Source organism: Peromyscus maniculatus, chromosome X (genome assembly GCF_049852395.1).
Source record: "Peromyscus maniculatus bairdii isolate BWxNUB_F1_BW_parent chromosome X, HU_Pman_BW_mat_3.1, whole genome shotgun sequence".
Taxonomy (NCBI): domain Eukaryota; kingdom Metazoa; phylum Chordata; class Mammalia; order Rodentia; family Cricetidae; genus Peromyscus; species Peromyscus maniculatus.
In genome coordinates this window covers 46375276-46397955 of record NC_134875.1, presented here as the reverse complement: position 1 = coordinate 46397955, position 22680 = coordinate 46375276, and the positions used below count along the sequence as shown (strand labels likewise).

The 22680-nt window shown below is 42.0% G+C and overlaps 1 protein-coding gene across 9 annotated transcripts in view; it reads right to left on the bottom strand.

Moving 5' to 3' along the window:
* Amot (angiomotin) overlaps positions 1-22680 on the bottom strand; it is a 58320-nt gene that overhangs the window by 15549 nt on the left and 20091 nt on the right. For 8 of the 9 annotated variants that reach the window (XM_042268724.2, XM_042268723.2, XM_076562310.1 and 5 more), the window contains 5 exons: positions 17910-18345; positions 14122-14266; positions 13655-13747; positions 9633-9778; positions 715-864 (listed from right to left, as the gene is read on the bottom strand). In XM_042268724.2, coding sequence (XP_042124658.1) covers positions 715-864; positions 9633-9778; positions 13655-13747; positions 14122-14266; positions 17910-18345 — 970 coding nt within the window. Of the gene's footprint in view, positions 1-714; positions 865-9632; positions 9779-13654; positions 13748-14121; positions 14267-17909; positions 18346-18489; positions 18589-22680 lie in introns of those variants that run through there. The other variant, XM_076562314.1, reaches the window with a different exon arrangement.

Genomic DNA, 22680 nt, shown 5'->3' with positions numbered 1-22680 from the left:
AAATCTGCCCAAGATCTCCAAACATCTAAGAATTTGGGTTTGTAGCTGTTTCAATTCATATAGGGTCTTTTGTTCTCATTCCCGTGAAAAATCAAAGGTATAAGATAGTATGATGATTCTGCTGGAATAGGAAGCTAAGGAAATTGGTAGTCTTTGTGTTTAAACTGCCTTCTGCAGTAACATGGGGAGATGGTGAAAATGTAAAAATGAGAAAGCATTTAAATGCCTTTAGTGTTTTTGCTAAACACCAACTAAAAAAATTAAATAAATAAACACCCAGGAATAATGGTATTTCTTTTCTTCCTTTCCTTCATTCCATACCTGGTAAGACTCGGGAAATAGATGAAACTCACGAGCCTCAAGAAGGAAGGAAACAATATTTCCAAGGTTAAGGTACCTAACACAAGATTCCTAAGTTCTCTCCCTGAGGTTATATAAGCAGCAACAATTGCCAGAGAGGAAGAAAAATTCTGATTAATGGAGAAGCCTGCAAGTTGGGCAGGGACCTTTAGCGATTCAGCTGCAGTGAGTCATCACCAATGCTGGGGCAAGCTTTACAGCTGCATTTGAGTCACCTATACTTCTATAAGGAGCCCCTTGCCAGTATTTCTATAAGTAACCCTAATAGACAGAATGGTTCATCAAGATCCACTCGGGCAGAATCATTTCACTGCTCTATCATCTCTGCCCATCCCCAGGAAGCCAACACAGTACCTGCTGGATTCTAAGAGATTCCAGCTCCCTCTCCAAACGTGTCCGGAGTCGGTGCTCCAGCTGCTCGCGTTTCTCACAGGCCGCCTGGAGCTGCACTAGGGCCTGCTGCATCTTCTCCACCTTATCCACATACACTTGCTTCTTTTTCAGCTGGAAATCCAGGTTGGCAGATTTGCAAATGGAAAGAAAAAAATGGCAACAGGGTCAGTTATGAAACCCCCAAATCCAGCCTTGTACTGAGATTTCCTCCTGTTTCAAAAGGAATGAAACGTGAGATGAACCTTTGGGATGAGCAGCTGGTTGCCATGTATATTTCATACAAACAATGTTGTCAACAAAGATAGGAGCCTCTCTTGAATCCTTCCTCCTTCCTAAAATCTATGTCTTCCCCAAGGCCACTCCCCTCAAAACAGTACCTTGGAATGTAAGATTATCAGTTTCTCTCTTATGATTGTCCTCACCTCTATTCCTTACTCTAAATGGGAATGTCTGGGGGGAAAGTATGCTTCATTTTCGTTCTCACAGTTGATGAATGATAAAAGGGTGGGAGCAGAAGAAAGAGAAAGGTTTCATTTGGTAAAGAATCCTGCCTCTTTAACTGTCTTCACATTGATTGTGTGTGGCGGGGGGAGGGGGAGACACATGCTCATGCACACATATATGGTCCCATGCCGCAGTGGGCACAGAGAAGTCAGAAGACAACTTGTGAGACTTGGTTCTCTCCTTCCGCCATTTGCTTTCCAGGACTCAAACCGAGGTTGTCAGGTTTGGTGGCAAGCCCTTTAGCTACTGAGCCTATTCACCAGCCCACGTCCCTTTAAAGAAGTACTGTCTCTTTTCCCAGGCTGGGGCTGGAGATCGCAGCTACTAACAATATACAGAGGCTCAAAATGTCTTTCTGAAAATTGTCCCTGGTTATGATCCAAAACAACCTACACTGGTTCACTTAGAAAACTTCTGCTTCTCCAATTAGAGAACCATCATCTAAGTGACGGTTGAAATGCCTTTTGGTCTCCTCACGACCATCAGTGTCCCACTTTTTTTTTTTTATTAAAAAACAACAAATTATTTGGGATTTTTATTTCCAAAGTTGGGGGTTGATGACTGTGGATTGAAAAACCCCTTACCTTTATTCTGGAGCCAAGGATCCCTAAATACTCAAATGAGTCAATCTATATCTCAGTGAATGATTGAGTCAAACATGATTCTCCACATTTGCAAGTCTATAAGCCATATACCCAAGCAAAAGTTGAGATAACTGCAAGCCAAATCCTGGCTCAGTAGCAATGAGTGAGGAAGCAATTGGAGAGCCTTAAATAATCTTCAACAGCCAAGAAGATTGGAAAATAGGCAGGCAGCCTTACCATCTTGCTTGCAAAACAATAGACTCTGCTTCTCACAATACTTGTACAGCATCAGCCAATGCTGGGAGATCAACTTGTAGCCTCTTCCTAAAATACAACTCCTCCCAAGTGAGGTACACCCACCATTATTATTCCCCTCGAGGATAATCTTTACCACTAGGATTAAGAGTTAAAATATTATTGCTAACTTGTATTAAAAACTAAACTCAGGCATTTGACTGTGGGTAATTCCTAAGCCCTGAGTGACTTCAGTAGGTAGCTGAAATATAAGAAGTTGCTCATAGTACCAACATTGTGCACATAGCTTTGAGGAAGCCAACAGGACCCATCAGAACTTCTCAGGACAGAAACCAGTTATCTTCTTCATAGTAGTGAGTCAAAATCCCAATTCTGTTGTATTTTCATTTCAACAGCACTGCCGCTTAATAGTGAGGGAAACAATATTTGTTTCGAATCCTCCTCTATCCACGTTAGAATTGCTGAGCTTTCTCCATGTGGTGGGAAACCTAGGTTACATTTTCCTACCTCCAGACCGATGGCATCTCTTTTGGCCATGAGAAGGCAAAACCTGTTCAATGGTTTCAATGTTTTGTTGTCATTTCTTTTCAAGACAGACTTCATTCACTCTAGCACTGTAACCCAACAGTGGTAGCTCTAAGTCTAGATATTTTGCTAGTTAAGAGCATTTCCTAGGGCATACATTAAACAAATAAATCATGACATTCTGCCTCTCATTAAGATTAAGCCTTTCTTTTCTGATTAGGACAAGCAAGACATTTGTTTCTGACTAGGACAAGTAAGACATTTAGGGCAGGGAAGTCTCTGCCTTGCTATTTGCTAAGATTTCAGTACTGGGAGAGAAGGAAACATTCTTTATCCTTCACCTTTGGGGTTCTATAATGTTCTTGAGCTATTTAGAGCTGAATGCATTTATTTGTGAATCACTCTGAAAACCCCAAGGGAGCAGTTCCATGTTAATGTAGAGAATGTGAACTATAATTACGAAGGCTTACAGCAGTTATACTTAAAGGCAATTAAACATAGACAGCATGCAGTTCTTGCCTTGATAGTGTAGTACAGCAGTGTAAGCTCTGAAAACTGAAAAGCAAGCAATCCAGTGTCATGCCAATCTTTCTACATCCTGCCTTCTCAAAAAGGAAAAGGAAAAATCCTATGAAAAGCACTCCCAGAAAGAGGAGTCACTCAGCCAGCCCCCTGAATGAGAAAAACAACACGGGATGGGGATGTTCTCTGAGTTTGCTGAAAACAGGCATACAGTTTAGACAAATTCTGCAGAACAAGTTAAGAAAATAATGACCATTATTGCTGTCATACCTGACCTCTTTAAACAAAAGCTTATAGCTCACCCACAATCACAAGCACCTGGGAGGCGCTTAACCCCTAAGTATGTGACAATGGAAAGTGACAATTCTTGAATGCTGCCCAGTAGGGCTTTATGAATGTAATTTGCAAACTCAGCCATCTTCTAAGTTACATACTCCACATTTTGTTGATCACCTCTAAGCACCACAATTCATGTGCTTTAACTTTATTACTATCCTAGATTTTATATTTGACTTTTCCCATCATCATGGTGAACTCCCTTATCTTCTCGGTCTCTCCTTTACAGTTATCTATGCTGTTAAGCTCCTCCAATTTTAGATTACTGATTGCAACAGTAGGTCCCCAATTTTACCTTTCAAAGCCATTGGAAATAGTGCCAATTTTTTCTTATGCACACAACATATAGACAAAAAAAATCTAATGTCCTAAATTCTCATACTGCCTGAGTCCCTATCCTGGCGTTCTCACTTAAGAGCTATGCAACTTGAGGAACATTGCTTAAATCTCTCTGAAATCCTTCTCCACAAAGATTTAAGAAGTTAAAAAAAAATCCACTAAACTAGACAGATAATTTATGATGACTTCTACAGGTCTTTAAACTCCCATAGTTCACAAACCTAGGAGTTCCCAAAATATTCAACAATGAGCAATATCTAAAAGTGCTAAATAAAATAAGATCTTAAATAGGGTCCTAGAATATTGTATAGTCATAATCATGGAGGTTAAGAACTAAGTAAATGCTCTGTGTGTGTTTATGACAAATCACAAAAAAATGTGTACTTTTCATAGAATCCTAGATGATTTATTTTTTGATGTCTTCAGTGTTCAAGGAAATGATGAGTTTCCAAATCCACAAGAGTGGCTCAGGTCTTCATGTGGAAAATGAGTTTTCAAAACCACAGATTAGTCATTCTGAGTTTCTAGTCAAGCCCTGTACCCATGAGTTCCTAGAAGAAGCCAAGTAAATCCATCATTCCAACCTAAATCCCTCTGGTTATCCAGTGAAAAGAAGAAATAATTCCATCCATTTAAGTTTTCTTAGCAAACACTAGTTCTCAAAACTTTTATTTCCCTTCCCTTCCTTTCCTCTAGCCCATATTCTCTCAGTTTGTCTCCTTAACCCACTATTTCCCTTTGCATCATCTTTGATAACCTTATTCTCACCCCATCCATGAACTACTGTATCCCAAAGGTTCAGTCTATGACAGCTCCCATTTTTGTCTCTCTACCAATGTTTCTTAAGTATTTGTTTGCTTGGCCATGTAACTGTAAGGGTTTTTCAAATCATTCCTATTCAGGACAGATTTTCAACAGAGAATTTTATCTAAGTATCATGATGCAGGTCTGTCAAGATTGAAGGTGGAGGACCAGATGTTCAAGACCTACCTCGACTAGATGAGTCTGTCACTCGCTCACTCTCTCTCAAAATACACACACACACACACACACACACACACACACACACACACACACACACACACACACAAAGATTCACAGATGACAGATGCACAGACCCATAAAAGAAATCATTAAAAATCATAAGAAATTGGAGAAAGAACAGCAGGAAAGTAATCTGATAAGGAACAGGGCAAATCCTCTTGAGCTAAAGCAATCATCTTTTCCACTGCTCTTCTGTAAGAATTTGAACCCATTCCCAAGAATTTGGCAGATACCATAACCTCTTCTGACTCAGGAAAATCTGATCCCCACAAATGAATACCACGTGATGGCATCTCTTCCCTCCTTCCAACAACTGTGGGTGTCTTTCAAACTGATTTTTTTTAAGAGAGCTATACACAAAATTAGTTTTAGAGCACCTCAAGCTAACCACTTGTCTCAGTCCTTCACAGGGAAGTTTCTTAATCCATCATTTTCTCATTTCTTTACAGGGAGACAAGAAGCAGGGCTAGAGGTGTTGGCATTTTCTCTAGATTTCTTTCTGAATTTCCTGCATAATCAGTGCTTTAATATTCTCATCTGAGGTTCCTAGAGGATAGAAAACATGTCTGTTGTTGTTATTTATTTTCTTTGTCTTTTGTGCTCTTCCATTGAGTTACATCAATAGCTCTCTGTAAATATTTTCAAAGATTAAAAACACACATGTGTAGGTAGAGGGAACAAATTATTTAATACTAGCTGAGTGAACACTGACATACACAGGCACCATTTTCTCAAAGACACTGAGGCTGATGCAGAACTAAATTCAGTGCCTTGATTATATCTGATTTGTCTCCTGCCTTCTATTGCCTACAAATAGTATTTTGTAAAGATCATATCTACAGTATATTTTCTCTGTTCTCCTTCGCACAATGAGTTTTTATGTTGCTCTATGAGCCTTCTTCAGTAGTTTTAGTTTGATCTGATTTAGTTTTACCCGGTGACCCTGCTCTAAGTCAGGGTTCACATTGAAGCAATTTGGTAACACTAGCCTGGTATTAGCAAGCTGCCTCTATCCTTTGCCAAAAAGTCTGTGGTCTGCTGGTAGATAGTAAAAGACTAAAAGAGTAAAACACCACCTCTGGAAACTTGCTGCCTTGGGAATAAAGAAACCTACAAGGCGTCTACCTTGGGAATTTAAAAAAACATAGATATAAAGGAATGAGTAAAAGAAGAAAAACTATGAGGGGTCACCCATTTCCATTTGGTGTGTGGACAACATTTCGTATTTTTTAAAGAAGATTGAAACAACCAACACTTACTACAAAGAAACTGCACTGTCATAGGCATAAGAAATTTCATCCTTTGATGAAGTGCCTTTCAAATAAATCGATAGTTCATCAGCAGAATACCCTGGGAAATGCCTGGGTGCATGTGTACCTTATCCTATTAACCCCCTAAGTGTATACATAATTCACACTCTTAGACTTCCACTCAAATGTGTAATGCATTTTATCTATTGTAAAATTTAAACTTCACCAATGGAGTCCAACTGGTTAAAACTTATTAGAGAGTATTAAACATATTAATGTTCATATATAAGATCTAAGACATCTTCCTCTACTACTGGGAAGGAGAAATCTGGTGTATTACTTGGTGGAGAGGTGATGTAGCAGAAATTACCTTTAGAACAAACCAAAACAAAAAGCCAAATACATTTAGTAGTGAGGGACATAGGAAGACTGACAAATGTGAGCCCTTAAGAATGCTGGTGGCAGGGGAGCGCAACCAGGTGTAGGTACATTTGAGAAGTGGATGAGGGGGCAACAAGACTTTGAGAACTACATCTTGACAAGAGTGACAAGTCTAAATCATCACTCGAATGCTGAACGGGTTAATGCATTAGCCCCTTCTTCCTCAAGCTGTATAGTATTCATTCTAGCTCCAATACCTTCCGCTGGCTCGCTCTGCCAGTCCTCTCACCTGCTTCTTTATACACTCCTGTACACAGTGCTCACTACGCTCACCCTCAGCATCCTCCCGCTCTGACTTTGCCAAGTCTGTTTTTCCCACCATCCCTGAAACAATTAGCCAAGCCACTGCTTCAACTCTGTATTCGCCTAATGTAGCAGCCGGCCAGAAGCCCAGGCTGCCTTGAGTCTTGTGAGAAGATATGCCAGACATCCATGGAAACTCCCCAGTGAGGTTAATTTAGAGAGGATGGGGAAGCTCTCCGTGAATGTGAGACTATTGCACTTGCTTTAGGACACAGAGCTCTTTTGAAACGTTTAATTAGTGTCAACTTCAATAGGACCCATGTGTCTCAAAAGATAAGGGTAAGGAGGTCAGGAATGCATCATTTACCTCATCTGGCTGTCTGCTACTCAGGCTGCAGACTGATTTTTAAGGTCTGTATCACAGTGACTTGTCAGGGAAACAGATCTATTCATCCCTTCCCTAGCAAAATAGCTCTGTGGATGTCATGAGAGCATGGTTTAGAGAGGAATAAGCATTGAACTTGTAAGCAATTGAAAGTTATGGCTTTAGGAAAACAGTTCTTGCCTGAGGTGGCCCTTCTGTGGAATGCTTAGAGGGATGACTGCAGGAACCTACAGGCAGGAGGCACAGTGGATTAGAAAAATGAAATGAATGTCAAGGAATGTACCTACATGAGGGCTTTCAAGAGGTGAAGGTGTAAAAGAACCCAAGGATCCTTGAATCAATACGTTTCTAATTTTCCCTGCCATCTTGACGCAATGAAAACTAATTACCTGAGTGACCCTGAACTTCAAAAGCTGAGAAAATCCTCCCCTCCCAAAAGGCCTGTTTTGAGAATGCTCTCGTAAATCTGATTTGCAAAACAGGCAAGAGAACTTTTCCCTGGAAAAAACTCCCCATTTCATAAAGCCAGACATGAGCCATACAATGTACATTTACACAGGGCCCAAGGAGGTCTTTTGGTGTATCTCTCTGTTTTCCAACATGGCCTTCCTTAAGCCATGTCATAAGAAAGCATAAGAAAACCTTATCTACTCATGAATCAATCTCTGTCTCCCTCCCTCTCACTTTATGTTTTGAGACTGTGTATCTCTGCCTGTCCTGGAACTCACTGTGTAGACCAAGCTGGCATTGGACTCACCAAAATCCACCTTCCTCTGCCTCCTAACTGCTAGGATCACAGGCATGTACCACCACACCTAGCACAAAAACCACTCATAAGACAGAAACAGTCACTGATTTTGTGAAGGGACTATACTAAAGACCCCATATCAAGCAGTTACAGAGTTAGTGACTCCTAATATTCCATATTAAACAGTTTAATCCTGAATAACCAAGGCTCTGTCGTTTCCCATTAAGTAACATTATGTTTCTAAGCTACTTTCTGAAGAAGTTAACACATTATGTTGATTTTCTACAACTTGAAGTTAACACTTTGGCAATCAGGCTAAAGGTTATCATGGATTACATGGTATTATCTCCTAGTAAAGTGAACCCACAACCTAACTTCAACCAGTTTTTAATGCTCAGAAAGAACAACAGAAGAAATCTGTAAGTCTGGAGATCTCCAGCAACGAGGGCCATTCTTCGTGAGAGGCAGGAAGCAGGCAATTAACGGAGGCAGAGAAGACATTTCATATACAACAGCCACAATGCCATTTCATGGCTAAAACTATAATTTCATTTTATTTCTGGTTCATAAGCCTTTCAACTTGTAAGATAATGGAGGTATTACTATTGTTTTCAGAAAGGGTTTCACTGTATAACTTAGGCTGGCCTTACATTTGCTATGTAGCCCAAGTGGCTTCCTACTAGAGATCGATGGCAGTTACTATTTCTCTTAAAATAATTCAAATTTCAAAATAGAATTGAACAAGATTTGAATTTCTTAGTCAATTTACACTTCACATCTTTGTTGGAATATACTCATTCCCAAAAGTTCAAATCATTTAAGAGTTAATTTTACTCTAGTATAATCACAACCAACATCCAGGACTAATTAATTAATGACAGTACAGCAGCAAAGTTCTCTCTTTTTCAAAGGAACACAGTTTAGTGTTGCAACAGAGCAGCTTCTACATGGATACTAATCAAATACATATTTAAATCATATTTTTATAGTTCAGGGTCCCTTGTATTTGTCAAGGGATGGCTCCATCCACTCACACAAAGAGCTGACAAAGTCAGCCACACCACATAATAACATTCTTTAAAACTAGTCTCTAAGCCACAACAAAGATCTTTAGCAATGCATTCTCCTGACATAAACTGTAAACTCTCCCTGGGTCTTATTTTGTGTTAGACCTCTGAAGACTGCTTCCATCTCCAAACCAAATTGTCAAATTCAATAGCAAAATATGTGGCCATAAAGATGCATTTCTGATATAAGACAAGGGACATGCTTGTCTTCCCATCAAGTATGAGAAGAATAGGACCATTCCAATTTCAGTATCATTGGAGTACTTTAAAATATCTGGAATCATTCTATAGTTCTTCAAAAATGAAGTATTAAAGCTGGGTAAGAAGAGGCTTAAGGCAGGGCTAGGTATTAGAGAGAACTTAGGGTATAAAAAACATGTATTAAATGAATGAGAGAATGGAAATTGCCTCCTTTGAGTGTAATGATTTCATATTACAGAGCAAAAGAAAGGAACATGCAGAGAAGGAAAATGCAATCAAAATCAACACACTCATGTCAGCACAGTTGTAACCAGAAGCAAAAGATGGCCCTCTCTGGTGGAAGATTGTGGAAGCTGAATATTCAAAAGGATGAGAAGCTCATGAGCTCCCCACCTCTCCTATTCTCAGGCTCATGTGCGTCCTGAGGATACCTACCTCTTCTTCCAGCTTCACCACCTTTGCCTGGGCATTGCTCAATGCCTGGTCTCGGATTTCAATGTGTCGCCTTTGGTCTTCATTGGTAGAACGAGCAGTAGCCAGCTCTGCTTCTAGCTTCTCCTTCTCCCGCTGGCTTTCTTTATCTGTGAGAACATGGAATATCAATACTGTCATCCTGAAGCTGGGTCAAAGCCTTAAGTGAGCAAAACTAATAAGTCATATATATTACGTGACAGCGTACACACTTCTAGCACATGGCTGAAAGAATCAAAATTTACAACATTTAGATTTTACCACTGGATCAACTAACTTGTTGGGTAAATAAGAAGTAATGAATAAGTACTTATAAAATGTCATAAAAAAAAGAGCCGGGCAGTGGTGGCACACACCTTTAATCCCAGCACTTGGGAGGCAGAGGCAGGCGGATCTCTGTGAGTTCGAGGCCAGCCTGGGCTACCAAGTGAGTTCCAGGAAAGGTGCAAAGCTACACAGAGAAACCCTGTCTGGAAAAAAAAAATGCGCCTGGGCGGTGGTAGCACACGCCTTTAATCCCAGCACTCAGGAGGCAAAGGCAGGAGGATCTCTGTGAGTTCAAGGCCAACGTGGGCTACAGAGAGAGTTCCAGGAAAGGCGCAATGCTACACAGAGAAACCCTGTCTCTAAAAACCAAAAAAAAAAAAAAAGAATTAAGCACTACACAGCAACAAACGTATGTGTATACATACATCCACATTCAGCACAGAATAAGTTCATTTCCTCAGTTTTGTTTTTATAAAATGTTCTTATATTTGCAAAAGAGTAACTAAGCTGAGATCTAGAGAAAGCTCTCACAGAAGTGAAATCCACAGGGCAAGCTTCTGTCCTCAAAGTGGGAGATAGTTGGACAGAGAATCACAATTTACCAAATTAGAATTGTGTGAGCAAAGACCATGGAAACCTGAAGCTGGTTAGGAAACCCTGCACTAGGATTGATTAATTGCTCATAGCTCAGTGTGTACAAATGTGAGCGCTAATTCCCGGGAGAGGTACTCATACTGGAACACCCACATTTTTGGAAGTTTTGCCACCAGGTGTTCATCCAGGGTCTCCCTGGAGATCAGAAAAAAAGAATCTCCTTGCCTTATCAGCAGCAGGAGGGGAAAGAAAGCATTTTGAAATGTACCAGAGCATTTTGTTCTTCTCAACACAGCATGCCCTGAGGAGAAACTGTTTAACCAGAACCTAACTTGCTGAAATATTTTGGATAATAACCAGTCTGGACAAAGGATGACAACGTCCATTTTAACATGTTCCAGGCTGGAAAACAAGAAATACCTGACTCTAGGCCCCTCTGATCACATTGCAGTAAACAGAGGTGGGGACTGAGTCACCTTTGTAAGGTTTACAGTCCAAAAGCACAGACTCAATAAAACAAAAAACCCTAATCTCAGGGCTAGATACCATTTCACTGGCCACACACCTTATGCTACATCAGAAAGGAGCATTATGCTCAGAACAATCCAGGGCAAGTATTATTCAAAGGCTTGTCTACTGCAGTTCTTCTTAGCCACTACATATTCCTGCTATTCAACAACAATAATCAAAATAGCAGAACTGTTTTTAAACTAAAAGACAAAATGCACAGTTTCGTAAAAGACACAGCCTGCATCAGAACCTGACCCAGGTAAGTTAAGGACGTTGGAATGGTCAGATCATATCTTTGAAATGCCTTTGATTAATATGCTTAAGTTTTTATTAAGAAAAAGTAGACAGCATGCAAAGACAGGAAAGGTATGTAAGTGGAAATGTGGACATTCTAAGAAAGGATAAAAACACTCTATCAATAAAAAGCACAGGTAACATTGCCATTTTCTTTAATCCATATTTGTTAAGAATTCAATGAGATAACATAATGTATTTAAATGAAAGAAACATGAAAACGCACCAACAAAAGTTAGTAAGAGAATGACAATAACCATCACCAGGATTCAATGATTGGAAAGAATCATATTGCTTCAAAATATGTCTTTTATTAAGATGTGACTGATTCTTTTATATTAGTTTTTAAAATGTGAAGGCTAAGTCTCACCTGTAAGAGTAGCAATTTTGTTTCTGAATTTGATACTAAAGTACAGCTACAAGGGACCTTGACATATAGTTATGTCTCATGTTTTTCCAGGTACTTCTCCTGGTATCTAGGACAAACTCCATCTAGGACCTCATACCAGAAAACTCATAGAAATGGTTTAGATTTGGACCTTATCTTCATGATGCCAGCTTGGCCTCATTTCTCACTGTGACATTACATACATCGATCTGAATAGATAGATGTACCTTGAAAAGAAGTGAACATTTGCTGAACACTCACCATGGATCAGGCATTGTGCTGGCTGAATCCTCAGAACAAGGATATGAGCTATTACTCTTCACTTCTCTATTTGCATATGAGGAAATAGGACTTGGAGAGCAAGCATGTCTAACTTGCACTAGCTCCCACAACCGGAAAACGAGGGGTGAATTCCATACTGAGGCTCAGCCTATGGAAGCCCCTTCTACTGTACCCAACTGCCTTCTGGGTGAAATTGTTTCTGTCTCTCTGGGATTGCTGGAGTACAGTTCCAGAGAAGGCTTTTCAAAAGCGCTTTCTTTTTTTCCTGCTACAGTTCCCACCTCGCAGGCCCCTTTGGATGCCCAAAGGTAAAAGAAAGAAAGGGGTCATAAGGCATGCTCTCTTCCCCACGTAGTTTTAGAATCACTGAGAGTGTTTCACTCTGCTGTTAGTGTCTTTTGGTTTAGTACATAAGTCCATTTTATAATCCCACAGCAGAGCTCTGTGAGCACCTGAAATAGCATTTCTTCACAGAGAGGAGTGCAAACAAGCAGATCCGGGGCAAGAACCCATATGTTTTGTTTTACTCTGGGAGGCTGCCACCATCTTCCTGCCACTGAACTAGCTTCCAGGGTAACAGTGACACCACAAAAGCAACTTCACAATTTACCCCAGGTTCTGATGACACCGGAAAAACAACATTCCTTGCTCTTAGACGACGGACAAAGGACTGGGAGGCTCTGGGCAAAGAGGAAGAAAAACTGTTTGGAAGCCAGAGCCCGGACGACCAGAGCAACCCAGGCAAGGAAGGGAATATTGTAAAGGAAGATCAAACAGACTTGTAAAAAGCTAACTGGAAACTGCACAGAATGACATGAAAGGGTCATTGGGAGGCCCAGCAAAAATAGAAGAGACTGACAAGTCCCCAACCAGCAGGACGGCAGTGGGAGCTGCACTGAGGGAGGCTGGGGCAGGGCGAAGCCAAGCTTAAGCGGCTGCCCGAAGAAGGACGCTTCATCTGTTCTCAACCCAATTTCTTCTCCCAGTGGACTCAATCCACTATGAAGTTTTTATTGCTGCTTTTATTATAGCAATTGGAAAGAATTAGGCATTGTCTAGCTGGGTGGAGTCCATTAGGGGCCGATAAAGAAGGGGATTAATTCATTGTTACAGTCCTAGGAGTATTTCCAGACAAAGGAAACACTATTATGAGGAAAGCATAATTCTCCCCAGCCCTGTACCCTCTAACTCTGCGAGCAGAACCATGAATTCAGGTCATAGCAGAGGCTCTTCCTTCTCTGGCTATCTTCACAATCTGTCAGTGTGGAATGATAGGTGTTGAAAAGGGGAGCGCTGGTACAGGCTGGGGATTCCAAACATGAATCACTGTCCTGCATGCTCATCCCATCTACCACAGCCAGTGTATGGACTCACCTACAACAGTCCTTTCATCATTATTAAGGATAATATTCCCTACCAAGGACAGGGATCCTAATGGGCTTTTCTGACTTCCTACAGAGAACAGTCCTTTGCCTTCCTGGTATTTCACGCAGTAATGGGAAAAAGATATTCATTCTCTCCTGGTTGTTCTCAAAGGCTAAAGAGAGTCAGGCACCATTTTCACTTTCCTCCCACCCGTAGCAGCAGCATTTTCAGACCTGTTACTGCCCATGCATACATTCCCACCTGCCTGAGGACTTTCCAGACTTACTTTTGGCGAAGAGCTGAGAGATGGTTTTCCTGGTGTCCTCTGACCCCTCGTACTCCTTTTCTGCCAGCTGCTTGTTGGCAGACTCTAGACGTTCTGTGGAATATGAAGACAATCAAATCAACAGGGCCATCCATACGCACTGCTAAGCACATGCTGTCTGTCTTCTAAATACTGGCCTTTGGCAAAAGTCAGCATCTTTTGACAAACAGGACGGATGACAGAGACCTGAGTTTCCAAATGTGAATCTCAAAAACAATACAAGACCTACTAAAGCAAGAGCCAGATGTAGGGACCCACGCTTTCATCCCCACTACTTGGGAGGGTAAAGCATGGGAATTCTGGAGTACAAGGCCAGCACGGACTACATAGTAAGTCCTGGGCTAGCCTGAACTATGTAGAGAGACGGTGTTTCGAAAAACAAGCAAGCAAACAAACAAACTACCAAGTTCGGTCCACTTGTCCCTCACCTCTCAGATCTCTGTTGAAGTCATGCATCCTTCGAATCTCACCCTCCAGCTTGTTCCTCATGGCTTTCTCCAGAGCCTCTCTTTTGGAGGATGACTTCACCAAATTCTCATATGCCTCTGAGACTCGCTGGATTTCTGTCTCCACCTTCACATTAAAAAGAAAGATGGTGTTGCCACTAGTTTAATGGGACAGTTAGTAGTCAGTAAGATAAAACAGACCTCACAGGATTTTAATTTCCGAATTTGAAAATATTAATAATACTGTATATTATATAGCAATAGCTTTATTTTGAAGCCCTCAAAGGACTTCTGTGTGGTTCTCTCATTTTGTGCTGACATCTGCCTAAGTGATATAACTTGCCCCATGTTAGCAGAGAGAGTGGTTAAATTACCTTTCCCAAGTACACATCAGCAGCATATACAAATCAGCAGCATGTATAACCCCTAAAAACCCAAATGGTCAGCAGCATAATTCAATTCACCTTCACCACTATTCAATCAAGAGTCAGCTAGTTAACTGTGATGTGTGCAAACCTGAAGGAGAACATATCCACATTATCCTTGCCTTCAATAGAATCAAGTCAGAGAATTTAGGGCAAGACACAGCTGTAAGGGAGCAGGGAGCAGAAAGAAGTTATCCCTGGTTGGGGGAGGGGAGGAAAATCATTTCAGGGAGAGATGGCATTTCGAGGCAGATCCTGAAAGCTGGATTAGATTTCAATGGGCAGAGGTGAGGGGAAGGGTATTCTATTCTGAGTAAGCAAATGCATTCCCAGAATGACCAGGAGTCTAATTTGGCTGGACACTGTGTGGTAGCCACAGGGAAGCTAGAGGGATATGGCTGCGAAGATAACTGAAGTCAGGTCATAAAATGGCTTTAAAAGCCAGGCATTTGGACTTTATCCTATAATGACCATCGTCAGTGGGAAACTAGTACCGGTTCTGAACTGAAATTCATGATTTGTCTTGTTTTATGACACTTCTCTGCAAATCTTAGAGAAGAAAAGCCAAAGATTCTTGTCCAGAATTAGCCAGAATCAGGAAGAAAACAAGAAACTAGACTCCAGAGTTTTTTTTTCTGCGACCAGTACAGCTCCCATGCACGTGTACTAACCGCAAAGATTATTTGCATATAATTTGTATAAGACAAATAAAGCCCATGGCCTATTAAGCAATTTTCAAATTAAGGCTGACTCCTGTAAGCCACTCTGGATTTCTTCTCAGTTTTCCACTCTTCCTGAACAAAGCTCAGAGTGCTTTAGGGGGCGAAATAAACAGGCGCCCCAATTGAGGATGGGGGAGGAGCGGTGGGGTTACAATCAACTCCGAATCCAGCTGCCCCCATCTTCAGACTCCTGCTGGAGCCAGGACTGCCTGCAAACAAATGAGGCTTGCACCACTGAAAAGAGCAGACTTGAAAGTGTTTTTCTCCTTGCAGATGGCACCAAGATAGCAGCACAGAAGGTGAAAACTGGTGAATGGCATTTAGAGACAAGATCTGCAGGGCCTGCGCCTGGTGAAGCTTTTGCATGAAATTCAAGTGCTGGAGAGGAGAAAATAAACATTTCCATTTGAAAGAGCAGGCTTGGTGTTGGTCTGCAAGAGGCAGCCAAGAGAAAGGGAGTCAGGCTTCCTACTTACCACCCAGAAGGGCGCACCTAGAAAGACAGTCCCTTTCTCCATGTGCGCCTGCTCGGGAAGGATCTGGTGCTAATCCTTCCCCTTCCCCCTGTGGAGATAGCGTCCTCTTGCACAGAGCAGTGCGATGGGGCCGTCTCAGAAAGGCCAGAGCCACCGACTTGGTGTGGGTGATGGATGGGGTGAAACAGAGGGAGAGTGGCTGTGGGTTTCAGGGCTTGCTCATTCTCCTTTCCGTCCTCAGGAGCCTCCAGTGCGCGCTCGCGCGGGCTCTCTCTCTCTCTCTCTCTCTCTCTCTCTCTCTCTCTCTCTCTCTCTCTCTCTCTCTCTCCCTCCCTCCCCCCTTCTTTCCCGCGCTACCATCTGGTGTGTATGACACTTTTCCCTACTTTCATTTTCTTCTTCTCCCCTTCCTGTCACCTTTTCTCTACCTGAGCACTGCCTTGAACTCTGCTGTGAGGATCGTGATTTTTCTGACAGACCTCTCTACACAAGGGCCAAATTCCTACTTTGTCCCCTGCACTAGTCACCCAACCCCCGCTCCTAGTGTCACCAGGGATCCTTGACAAGGAAGATCTGAACTCAGTAACCAGTGATTATGTCAAAGATGAGGCCAGGCCGAGCGAAATTAAAAGTTAGAGGAGCTCTAATCAACTAAACAGGGTTTCTAGTCAATGGACAAAATTCATGTGCAGCATTAATGCAATGTTAGAGAGGGGTGTTGGCAAACTGGGAAGAAAGAAAATATGAAATCAAGACAAAGTAATGAATAGCTCTCAATTCACCCTGATAGCCCTCAATTGGATTTGAGGACATTAAAAAGGGGGGGCGTCTTTTTCACTGTATAACACCCACTTAACTATGGAAAAGTAAGCTCTCTCCTCCTTTAGGTAAAAGATCTGGTGTTGGCAAATTCTCAGCTTCATGCAGAAATTCCCATTCTGGTTGTCTCCTAGAGACAGAGTTGCTGAACAACGTAAGGCAAGTGTCCTTCCCTCCCCACCTTCAGCCTAAACTTCTCGAACAGTTTGCAAGGAGATCGATCGTGCCTCATGAGCTCCTCCTGGTTAAAAGCTACAAAGAAGCTGCCAAAGGCATAACTCTCTTCACTAATAGCCACTATGGCAAGAGCTGAGCTTTGGGCCTTGAGGCACTAAAAGCTAAAGTCCCAGCTGCAGCAAACAGTGCCGGTGGGGGGAACAGGGAAGAATGGGAACTGGGGACACATACTTCTTTTTCTATTTCCTCTGCCTACGGCTGTCACCTGTCACCCAGCTGTGGCGCTAAGCCTCTTTGGTGTGTCCTTTTCAACGCGCGCTCGCACACGCGCAGGCACACACACACGCACACACACACACACACACACCACAGAAAGAGAGCAGATGTTGAAGTGGATCTTTAGAGAGAGACCAAAGCCTACGTGGGGAGGAGGGCTAGTGTCAAAGAAGAATTAGGGAGAGAACTCCCACAAGGAAGAGCACTGTCAGCCTTTTCCTGAACCGTACAAAATCTCAGCTGCTGGGATCTTTCTAGAAACTATGAACTATGGCTTTATATTTCTGATTCAAAATCATATGGGGAAAATACAAGCAAGACAAAAAGCCTTTAAATGCTGGCAGGTTTTCCATGAGCACAGGCCTTACTAATATTCTTTATGAAGAAGTATATCTGCTAACTTTTAGAATAGAACAATGAACCAAGTTTTCTTAAGGGTTATAGAGGGCTGGAGAGATGGCTCAGCCGTTAAAGGCTAGGCTCACAACCAAAAATATAAGGGTTATAGAGTCTGGGACATCTCTAGTATTTTTCTATTAGTATAAATGTAAAATGGCACTTCTCTTAAAGAAAAAGGGGGACAAAAGACAGCAGTGAGTGTGAATATGATGAAAGTACATGATACGCATGTGTGAAAATGTCACCATAAAGTCCATTGTTTTGTATCATTATGATAATAAAAAGAGAAAAAAGTTAGTTATCCTAGACAGACACAGCTTTTCTAAAGTTTGACCAACATCAGAAGAAGAATCTCAAAGACCTACCCATGCAAGATGGTAAACACGCACAGATGAAACCTTTAGATGGGTATTTAACAAGTCCCACTAGTAAGCTCCAAAGAAATCTTTAGGGACCCTCAAGGGAGCCCGCCCTACCTTCTGCAGTCTTGCCACTTTCTCATAACATCCATCCAACTCATGCCGCAGGTTCCGATTCTCATCAGAGAGGATCTCAACCATCTGCTGGGCTCTAGAGACGATAGCAAAAGGGTCAGCTGGCATGGGCTGATAAGAAGCAGACTGCTGAGCCCGAGGCATAGCTGAGTAGGCTTCTCCTGGCTGCTGCTGTGGTGCTGGAGGAGGCAAGGTGGGCTGGGAGAGCCGATGACTCTGATTAGGATGAAAATGCTGCTGCTGCCTTGGCAGGTGAGTAGCGTGGTCCCCTTGGTTTGAGACCAGGGCGTGTTGAGCCGAAGACAATCTGGTAGATTGTGGAGACTGCAGCAAGGCACCCCCGGATGTCAAGGAAGATGTTGGGCTGTGAGGCTGAGCATTTCTTGCTGACAAAGACAGCGAGATGTCCTGCGTTGTCCTGAAAAACACATAAGGCAAGCTCTGGTTAAGTTCACTCCGAAGGCACAAGTAAATGACACAAGGAGATCCCCCCAAAACACAGGTAAAATGAGAAGCCAGCAGAATTAAATCCCCATCAAAGAACTCTAGAGTTCACTCTTACCGAGACATTTTGTGACTCTGTCCAAGAGCTACTGCTCACTAGCTATGATCCCCTTGGAGATGAAACCAGATAACCTCTGAGGCAAGTATGGAACTCTTAAGATGGCTATCTCCACATTCATTGCTCAGTCGTTTAAAATTCCTCTTGTACAATGTAATGCTCATGTCCTGACTGAAAACTGAACCTGTCTGAAAAACACTTTATGTATGCGAAGACTTCAGTTTAGGAAATATGTTTACTTGGTTACTTAAAACAGACGTTCAGTTGCCTTCCATCTACCTATCTGTGACTACCTTTGATAATTCATACACTTAAGAATTCCTCAGAGATATGAAGACATTTATTAAATTTAAAACACCAAATAATTATTGTTCATTTCAGTTATCAATTTAATAATACTTATTAAGGAGCACTATGGAGGCTTGGAGAAGTTATAGGCAACACTATTGTACTATTTATAATACACTAAATCACCAAATTTAGGAATTAGAAAGGCCTTAAATAATTCTTTTCTTGGAAAGGGTAAAACTAAAATCCAGATAAGGAAAGAGATGTGCTGAGGGCTTGGGATGCAGTGCAGGGCTGAAACACAAGCTGAGTCCCATCTTGAATGAAACAGAAAGAGAGAGAAAGGGAAAGAGAGACATTTGGGGAGAATGAATGAACTATGGTGTTAGTGGTAGTGTCCCACTCTCATCTTCTGGCTCCATTAATTTCTAAGCAGTGCTGTACAAATCCCCAACTTATTGCTTATAGAATGTTTCAGAAAGAAAATCTTGGTATATTGTTTAATGTGGCTTTCTGATTTTTGGTACCTAATTATTAGATACAAAATATTAATACCAAAGTAAAAATGATTTGCGCATAACTATTAACTAAAACAATCCAAGTATATGGATGTGTCACACCCCACCATCACCACTAACAGGAAGTGTATATGTCTGTGTATACTGAAGGCAAAAAGGTAATTTACCATCCCCTAGCCCAGGCTGAACTCTGTCTGTTCCTGAATTTCTCCACTCAGGGAAGACAGATGGCTAAGAGCAGGATTTAGATCCCAACAATGGGACTCCAGAGACTTTTGTTACTACTTACTAGCTCTGTGCAACCTTGTTCAAATTACTTAGTAGAGAAGTCGGAGAGATGGCTCAGTGCTTAAGAACACTGGCTGCTCTTTCAGAGGCTGCTCTTATTCTGAGAACCCACATAACAGCCATGATCCAGGAGATCTGACACTGTCTTCTGGCAGGCATTAGGCATGCATGTAGAGCACAGACATACATGCAAGCAAACCATCCATACATACAAAATGAGTCCTTCTTAAAAAATTTATCGTACTGGGCATAATTGCATAGGCCTTCAGTCCCAGCACTCACAAAGCAGAGGCAGGCAGATCTCTGTGAGTTCAAGAGAAGCCTGGTCTACAGAGTGAGTTCCAAGACAGCCAGGGCTGCAAATGAACTGCAAAAATACTGGGACTGTCACATATTTTGACTCAATACAAAATACAGCTTTTTATCTACCAGTAAGATATGTTGAACTTGTGAGTATCTTCCCAATGGAATACCCTGTTAATCTTTGTGCTAATTTGCATAAAATTCTTGATAGAAATTGGACAAATGGCCAAAAACAACTAACTTTTCACTAGCAATTCAGACACTTGAACACAGTTCTCTCTCACACACTCCAGTTAACAGCATCCCCAAGAGCTCCTCCCTCTGTAGGCTGTTTACAATTACCAAACCATTCCAAATATTTGCTCATGGACACATCCAATGACCTTGATACTCACAAAAGTATTCTAACCTTTTCATACCCCGGGGTCTGACCTACCATCCCATACACGCCTCTAGCATACACACATTCTTCCAATTTTATACACGTCACTGGAAATAATTGTTAAATATTCAAAAAATCAGGTAAACTACTTGGGCATAAAAGAGATGACACACTCTTCAAGACTACAGCTGGAAAACGGATGCCATATAGAACCTTTCTTTCCAAGAGCTCAAAACACTCAGTTGTTCTAAAGCCTGGGGTAGTTTATGAACTGGTTTCCATTCTGTGGACCTTCACTTTCTATACAGGTAAAAACAATGATGTGTTCCCTTTTGAAGAGCTGTTTCAATTAATGTGTAATACAGAGGTAAAATGCTCTGTGATTTGGGAGGAGGGGGCCTTTGAATATCTTGAAGAGAAAGAGGGTCTTAAATTTCATATTCTCCAATCCTATTTCCAAAGTTTAAGGGAAAAAGTCACAACACTATCTTTTGCCTTCCTTCTCAGGATTGTGAAGTCCACTGCCTGGGAGGTATTCGCTCTAAAAGACTGAACACAGAGTTTCAAACTGGGCTTCCTCTCCACAGCTCCCCTGGGAGCTTATCAAGCAAAGGGGGCCTTTTGCTCAAACAGACGTAGGCATCTGCCTCCCTCCCTCCCTAAAGGGTAAATGGCCTGTCAAAGTCCCTGGACAGTGCACAGCTTCTCAGGGGTCTAGAAAAGGATCCTGCAAGGTTTCCGGAAGGTCTCTGGGGTCAGATAAGCCCAGGATGAAGATAAGCGCAAACAAAGCAGCTGCCCCTTGACTCCCCAGGCTACAAAAGGAAGCAGAGGGTTGGAAAAACCAACGCAGTCCCCTTCACTGGCAGATCTACAAACAAGTAAAGGCTTGGGTCGTCGAAAAAGTAGAGAAACGCTCCAGGCAAAGGAATTCCATCTGAGCTTCAACATCTGCCTGCCACCAAAAGGCAGGACGACATTAACACGGGAATAAAATTCCCTGTGAGAACAGGGGGCTCAGGGAAGAAGACACAGGTCGAAGAGAACTCTGGCATATGTCAGAGGAAACAAAAAACACACTGAAGATTAAATAATAAAAGAAAGAGTAATGATAGCAATAAAGTGGCAGACGTGAAGGCAGTGCACTCTCCAGGTCCTTCCACCCCACAGCAGCTGGAAACACTCCCCTCTGACATAACTAACTGGGAACAACAGGCCACCGGAGACAATAGAATCACATGATCCCATGGACAATCCGATCGGCCTCTCTGCCTCTTCTCCCCAATACCCTGCTCCTTCCTGAGACTCAGGGGCTACTAGTGCTCTGCAGAAGAGAGGACCTGGCTGGCTGTCTATGCAGGAGACCACTCACCAAAATTAGGCTCCTCCCCAAAGCTGCTTTGAGAGAGAGGATATATTTTCACAGAGAACTTGTAAAGACAAAAAGGGAAAGTAAAATACACACACACACACACACACACACACACACACACACACACACACACACACACACTTAACAAACACAGAGCTTTCCACCCTGGTACCTCCATGACTAGGGTCCCCATTCTCTTTGGTCACGTTCACATGCACACCCACCTACCCACATGAGTACAAGTACTCCCCCGCCTCCTCTTTCTCTCATCAGAGCAGGTGTCGCTAACAGCCTATAGCCAGCTTCTCACCACTGAAATGGTGCCTCTCCCAGGCTCTGTGGCAGTGAATGTGAGTCCTGGCGTAGCTTGTGAATAATTCCGGGCTGTTCCAATTGCACAAGTAGCTCTGTTCTGAACTACAGATTTAGGTCACCCTGAGATTCTGTTCAACAAGCATTTCAAGAAACCTCAGATCTGGGCATGATTTCAATAATTGAAAGGGGGTGGCTGCTATATAAACAGAAATGATTTCATTTTTTAAAAGCACTTGATCAGTGTGTAAACCCAAGATGCAAAAGGGGGTTCAAGTACTCAGAAAGACCAAGATTTAGACATTTAAAAATCCTTCCCATGGCTTGGCCTTATTTCCCATCTGGAGTTCTGAACATTCAAGTTATTTATTTTTTTAAGTAGGGAGGAGGGCATGGAGATGATGAAGTAATCAAAGGATTGTTTATAACATTTTGTTCATTTTAACAGCAAATCTCCAACATTTCACTGAATCTCTGAAGGCAAATGAAAGTGGTGTTTTCTTTTTAACAGCAGTTTGTTTAAAAAAAAAAAACCCTTACGTTTTATCCTGATCTGTCATTTGTGGTTTCAGAATTAAGAACGTAGGCTTTCTGTTTTTTTTTTGTTTTTTTTTTTTTTTTTTTTCCCCCTGTGAGCTGCAGCTACTTGGGAAGATATTCACAAGCCATACAGGAAATAAAGGAGGAAAACGTGTCAGCACTTAGAAGCAGTAGACTTCTGGAAAGCT